At 43.1% G+C, this 6,759-nt stretch overlaps 1 protein-coding gene across 2 annotated transcripts in view; it reads left to right on the top strand.

Annotated features, from left to right (window-relative positions):
• The first annotated feature begins 28 nt into the window (after positions 1-28).
• SOBP (sine oculis binding protein homolog) overlaps positions 29-6,759 on the top strand; it is a 164,528-nt gene continuing 157,797 nt past the window's right edge. For both annotated transcript variants that reach the window (XM_061427668.1, XM_061427667.1), the window contains exon 1: positions 29-124. In XM_061427668.1, coding sequence (XP_061283652.1) covers positions 29-124 — 96 coding nt within the window. The remainder of the gene's footprint in view (positions 125-6,759) is intronic.

Here is a 6,759-nt window from a genome sequence, read left to right as displayed (position 1 = left end):
CATCTCCACCGAAACCAGACACAAAAACATGGCAGAAATGGAGAAAGAAGGGAGACCTCCGGAAAATAAAAGGAGCAGGAAACCGGCTCACCCAGTGAAAAGGGAGATCAATGAGGAAATGAAGGTATTTTTTGGACTTCGGGACCAGAGAGCTTGAGCTCTTTCTTCCGCCCGCTCCCTTTGGGCTGTTGTATGGATTTTTTTGGGAGGGGGGAGGGGGTGTAAGAGGAGCGCTTGTCAGTTTCCGTAGGATGCCCTGAACGACTCAGCTCCTCCTCCAGGTGCAAAACAGAGGCCAACTGTCGGGCTGCATCCCGGAGATTTGCCTGCCTCGGATTTGATGGGGGTGGGGGTGAGGGGCGACCGGGAAACCACAGACTCTTTAACCTTATAAACCCCAGTTTGGGACAGGCGCGTTTCAGGGAGGAGGGGACCCGGAGCCCAAGTTGAGGGTGGGTATGGTGAAGAGGCTTTCCTGGTCGGTGGGATAGTTTTTTTTCCCCTCTTCTTCGGCAGCCATCCCCGGATCCCTCCAAAGTTAGGAAGCCGCCGAGCCAAGGGTACCCCGGGAGCGCTCGATTCCACCCCCCTCTTCCTAGTTCATCTCCCGGTTCCTCCGTACCGCTTCCTAGTAGCCTGCTGCATCGGTGTAAAGGGGCTGTCAGTGCCGTGGCGAGTTGTGGCCCGAGCGGCGCGGGTCTAGGTACCGTTTTTGACGGCCGGTTCGCCTCGCCAGCCCCTGCTAGCTCCTCTCACTAGGTTGCCTCCGCCTCCCTCTCAGCCTTTGCATGCTTCACTTCCCAGTTTAAGCAGACCCGGGCAAGCCCTGCTGAAAAGATAGCTGTCTGAGGGGCGGCCTTCGCAGAGCGCCTGCCCATTGTTCGGAAAGGCCGGCCCGGAGTGCTGTTGGCGAGGCCGGGCTCCCCGCCAGGCCAGCGGTGCTCCAGAGGTGGCGAGCGCGGCAGCCTGGCGCTCCAGCTGTTCGCGTTGGAGTGATTGCACAAGAGCCCCGCTCAGCTCCGGATCCCCCTCGTCCCCCTTCACCCCCACCAACTTATTTTCCATGAAGTTGCAGCTTTTGCCCGGTGAGGGTTTTGTTTTGTGTTGATTTCACGAGTCTCCCTTGATTTTTATTTTTAATGTTTTATTTGTAATTTTTGTCTTTCTGTGAGTTACAAGCAAGTAGCAGATTTCAGGGAGGACTTTGGTTTTCATTCTGCAGCCCTCTTGGTGTTCCACATCTTCTGCATAGAATCCTTAACACTGCCCACTGATTTGGTCTGGTTGGTTAAGTTGGTATTTAAAAGACAAACGAGGAAAATGGCAAGCAACTAAGTAAAATCTATTGCAATTTGACATCGTCTTGATTAGAACAAGCATATTCTAGAGAGTGCCTTGAAAGGGGCCCATGGATAATAATACTATTTATATTATCATATAGTACCTAGGTGTGTATGGTTAGCGTTCCTTTCTTTCAGAAAATGTCTGTAGCAATCAACGTTTTGGAATAAGAGTTTTTTGATTTCTGGGTGAGGAACTTAGCACCTGGAAGCGTGCGGTGCAGCTTCAGTCCAAGGAGAGTTAAGGAAGATTTGCCTTAGAAATCAGTGCCATTCCTTGTGATGGAAACCACCACTGATTCCATTGATAGTTTTGTTGTTTTTTTTTTAAGATACTGGTAGGAGTTGTCTTCCCATGGGGGCTGGAATTCAGTTTAGGATAACCATTCTTCCTCACTCACCCTTCCCTCCTGTCTTGCATTTCCAGATTACTTTTCTGTTTCATTTTAGATTGGGCTTGGAGGAAGAGGAGGGAGGTGAAGCCACCAAGAAATCACAGTGTGCACTGGCCCTTTAAAACACTCTGCCTAATGTGATCTATATGGATGGCAGCTTTTAAGTTTCATAGGTTCTAGGATTACAAATTAGCTAATTTTAATCAAAACATGTGAAATGTTATCCCGGCTGGATATAAAGGCTGACTGTGCTCGATGCTTGGGGCTCACGTTGTTGACTTTGGCTGCAGGAGCACTCCGTGGTTTGGGAGATAGTTGTCCTTCTACAGTATAACAGATGTTTGTCTGAACTGGTGAGGAAGAAACAAAAACAACATTGTGTGAAGGGGAAAAATTACACAATTTTTAGCCAGTGCTGCAGGACTAAGTATGGAATTAACCTTCGTGCACAGAATTTCCTCTTTTTAAAATGTTATTTTTCTTCCAAATCGCCATCTACTATTTGAAGTTTTAATCCTTGTCATTTCAGTACAGAGTAGCATTAAATAAGAAGTTTTATGCAGCAAATAATTCAATTGCTTGAAGGATCCATATTTTTTCCCTAGTTTGGAACAATGTGTAAGAGACCCCAGGTCAAAATCTTTAGTCAGGTCAGTGCACAGCACGCCAGTGAGTGATGAAATCCCATTTCTAGAGCAATTCTTCAGTATGCATTCTTCTAATATAATAGCGCCCAAAGTTCTCATTTTTAAAGTGATTTCTCAAAGTCAAAAGGTGGGTTATCTTGAACTCATCAATATTTTATGCTTTTAATATTAATAACCACATCCATAAAGCCCCTCCCCAAACCTCCTGGTATTACTGCCTCTCCATTTCCCCAAACCTAAATTGTAGAGTAATGCAACAAGTTGATTGCCCTATGTAAAAATATGTGCAACAAAATGTCACCGAGAACACAATGTGGCCTTGTGCAGCTTCGTATCGGTGCTGCTGGAGCTGCCTGGCTGTGTTTGCCTTCATCTGAACGGCTTTCATCTGGACCAGCGTAAACTAAGCTCTGGTAAGTAATCACTGCCCGGCAGAAAGAAAGGAATGTATACAGCTAGCCCGGCCTAAGCTGTAAAAACGGAAACCTGAGCCCCCACCGGGGATCACGTATCAAGGCTTGAAGGTAGGGGAAATGAAAGGGGGAAAGAGGAGAGAGCGAATGCAAAAGTCAGCCTGGGAAGTGGAGGATCAGGAGGAGGCCCCCCTTAGGGAGAGTTGGCTCAGGGATTAGGGAATTTTATCGTGGTGTACAGTGACCTACTCAGGTTTCAACACTGCTTGGATCAAGTTGCTTCTCTGTGAGCTGAAAGAAAAAGGACTGGTGTGTATGTGATTTTTTTTCCCCTTGGGGTAATAGAAAGGACATTGGTACAAGTGTCTATTTTAAGTACAGCAAATGCAGGGCACTGAAAATGAGCACCAAAACTGCCTCATCATAGAGACTTCAAGATTTCCTAATTGAGATAGTCACACATTTATTTAAAAATGGACGGAGAAGACAAACTGGCAGAGGTTTAGCTGACACCAGTAATGTCATTGGAGATTGTCTTCATGTGGCTAGAAGCTAATGTTGGTTGCTGTTTCACTAGATCAGATATTGAGTTACATTTTCCTTATCACTGGTGTAATGTACATGGCAGTTGTAACAAATTTAAATTTGATACAATATAATTTTGTGTGTGAAAAGTACATGACTTGGCATAGCTTGCCTTTAGTGTCCTCTAGTGAAAATATCTTCAAGTAGAAATGTTTGTCTCATTATGATCTTTACTATGTTTCATTATCTTTCCTTTCCCCCACTTCATCCTGGTTTTTCTTAATTAAAAAGACTTGTTACATTACCGTACTTACAATCAGTCTGACTTGTTTAGTAAGTGACCAATAGAGGGAATTTTAAACAATCAGATGGCAATTCAATTTATATTTTGAGTACTTTCGGTTTCTAAAGTGAATATTGTGATTGTATCTAATGTAATATACCTTCAATATATTGTTAGCTCACATGAATCATAATAAGTGGCCCTTAGGAGGAAATTTGACATATGGAAGTGTTAATTTGTTTCAGGAGTTCATCCAGAACATAATATAGAAACTAGATGTAATATTGGATGTGTAAATGTACATATATGAGTAAGTGTAAATATAGTTGCACTTAAGGGTATGTATTTTATATGCAGAGATCTTGGTGAGCATGAACATGATTAGTGACTAGCAAACAGTAATACAGCTCAAAAAAGTCTAAGCTATGAGTAGAGATAATGAGTCAGATTTTCATCTTCTAAAACTCTTTGACAAAACCAATGTGATTAGATCATGCACTCTGCCCTGGAAACTTTCCTAAACAAACCAAAATTAACGCATTTACAATGTTTGGCTTCCTTATCAATTGCTCAGGTACAGGATAAGCTGTGTTACATGTCTTAGGTTCTTTGCTGAAGAAGTTCTCTGTCTATAAATATTCTTAATAAGTAATTTGTACCTAAAATTATGCTTCAGTCCTAATGTTAGAGTCAGGCACATCTGTTAGAGTTTAGTAGTAAACCCACCATAAGATTTTCTAGTTTAGTTTCTGATGGTCCCCATTTGGCATTAAAAATGACCTGTGTTAATTGCATAGACAATAAAGCAAGTTGCAGAGTTGAGCTTGTGAGTGTGGTGATTTAAATAGCTTGTCATAAAATAAAACAGTGATATCAGAATGTGGATTGGAAAAGTCAGCATGTTTAAGGTTGAAACCAGCTCATTACTAAAACAGGTATATTTTAAGATTTGCTCCTGAAACTCCATCCTGATGTCAGAAACAGTAAGTCTCAGGAACCTAGGAAGTGGGCTTGGGACCAGATCTCACTGTGGCATTCACAAATTATGTCAGACCTCCCTGGCTAAGAAGTGGTCTGGGGTGTGCTGTGCGGCAGGGCTGGGAACTTATGTCAGGTGGGACATGGCCCTTGCCCCTTGGGAGCTGGTATAGGATGTTCCCTAGCCCACTGGCCTTGTCCTCTGCGTTGCTCTCAGTTGTCCTGCTCAAGGCTCTAGTCTCAACCCATAAGAGAAGTTCCTGGGAGGGCAGAAAGAGCTATGAATCCTGCTCTGTTCAAACTTGGAGTTTTCTGAAGAGTCTCTTTCTCCATCTGTGAACCTGTGAGGATGATGTGTGGTAGAGCAAGACTCTCTAAGCCTTACTCAACTCACAGGTTCCAGAGAGGAGGAAATGGAAAGGAACCATTCCACTTCCTCCCGAATCTGAAATAAACATTTGAACTAGAAGAAAATGAGTCTGACAGACTCATTCCCTTCTGCGTTTCCTGCCTCTGTGCTTGCCAAGCACTGCTCTGAGAAGCCAAGCTCTACTCTCCTTGTGTGAAAGACAGACTCATAGAAACCAAGAGGTAACAGAGTTTTTAAAGGAAGTCAAAAAACAGGGCCTCAAAAAGGGCAAATATCAGTGAATACACACTACAAGTGACTGTTTGAAAATGGAGAGTTCAGGGAAATAGACTATCTTGCTAGGGTGACCAGACTTCTTATATCTTCTAAGGAAGTATTCTTTTTATTGAGTCTTTATACTTTTTCTTTTGAAAAAATTATTAGAAGTAGTAGAAGGTGGATCCTTTAAAAATCTCAGAAGTCTAAAACTTCCTTTTGTGGAATGGGAAGTCAGCCACATTTACACTCCTAAGCTAATAAGATTATTGAATATTTTCCTAAAAGAAAAGAGATATTCCAGGGTAGAATGGAAAAAAAAAAAAAAGCAACTTTGTTTTTGATGGTGCCAATTGAAACATGTAAACAGACATGAAAGCCTGAGGTGGGTGAAATTTGTTAAATGTATATTATCGAATCTGTAGACCGATGGGTGTTAATATCTCTTATATAACCAAACGTCTGTGGAACTCCTGCTTTAAGGCTAGTGGCTTTGGGATGGACAGGAAAACAATGTCACAAGTCTTGGTGATTTTGAAGCCAGTGCTGCAGCTGTGAATAGGACACAGCTGCCCACAGCTGCACACCTGCTATGCCCGCCAAAGTGTTAGCCCAAGGGCTGGCCTCCACGATTTCACACATTTGTTTGACCTTTTTAGGACATTTGATGTCCTGGCCACAGATTAAAACATGGGGTCATCATTGTCTACTCCATGTCACAACAAGACAGTGAAGCAACGTAGATTTTTACATGTGGAAACACACACATTTTGGTTTCATGTGATAATTATACAACCTTCCTATTGAGACTGTGTCAGCAAGAGAGCAAGACTTTCTCCTCAAGCCTGCTCCAGGTCGGAGCTGGACTTTAGTGTTCTGATGTATCCCCTGCCCTTAGAACCGTGTTATAATCCTTGGTCTTGGCTGAGAACAATGCTGCAAAGTGACCCAAATGGAGCTCAGTGACCTTCTTCAAAGGATTTCAGGCCAAGAATCTGTGTGTGGTTCAGGGACAAACAACAGGGTCAATGGGTGCAGTCTGCATACAGAGTATGAATCTGGCAGCTCTTCATGACATTCATGTGAATGATTCTCTAATGAGACGTCTGTGTCAGTGGCTTTTCCTTAAGCTGCCTTCTGATCCTGTGAAGTCATGAGCATGGAGGTAGTTTGTAGTCTGTAGACACTTCTTTTCCACTACCTAAATTTTACCTCCTTCTTGCTAAAACCTTTAAAATGAAACTGATCCATTAGATCTGTGTTAAGAGAGATGACTTCAAGTTGAACCAACTTGAATTCCCAACAGTCTGAGAGTGCTTGTTAACATTGGATGTTATATTTTTTTTTAAATTTCAGATCTAGGGGATAGATAGAGCTAGAAACTGATTTCTAATTAAGTTTAATTCCTACTTCCTACAGAAGAAATTGCGTCTCTTCTACGGCTTCCTCCCCCGAGCCCTTTGAGTTCAGTTCAGTTCAGTTGCTCAGTCATGTCCGACTCTTTGTGACCCCATGGACTGCAGCACGCCAGGCTTCCCTGTCCATCACCAACT

The sequence above is a fragment of the Bos javanicus genome, chromosome 9 (genome assembly GCF_032452875.1).
Source record: "Bos javanicus breed banteng chromosome 9, ARS-OSU_banteng_1.0, whole genome shotgun sequence".
Classification (NCBI taxonomy): Eukaryota; Metazoa; Chordata; class Mammalia; order Artiodactyla; family Bovidae; genus Bos; species Bos javanicus.
Note: the sequence above shows the minus strand (reverse complement) of the source record. Positions and strands in the feature narration are given on the sequence as shown.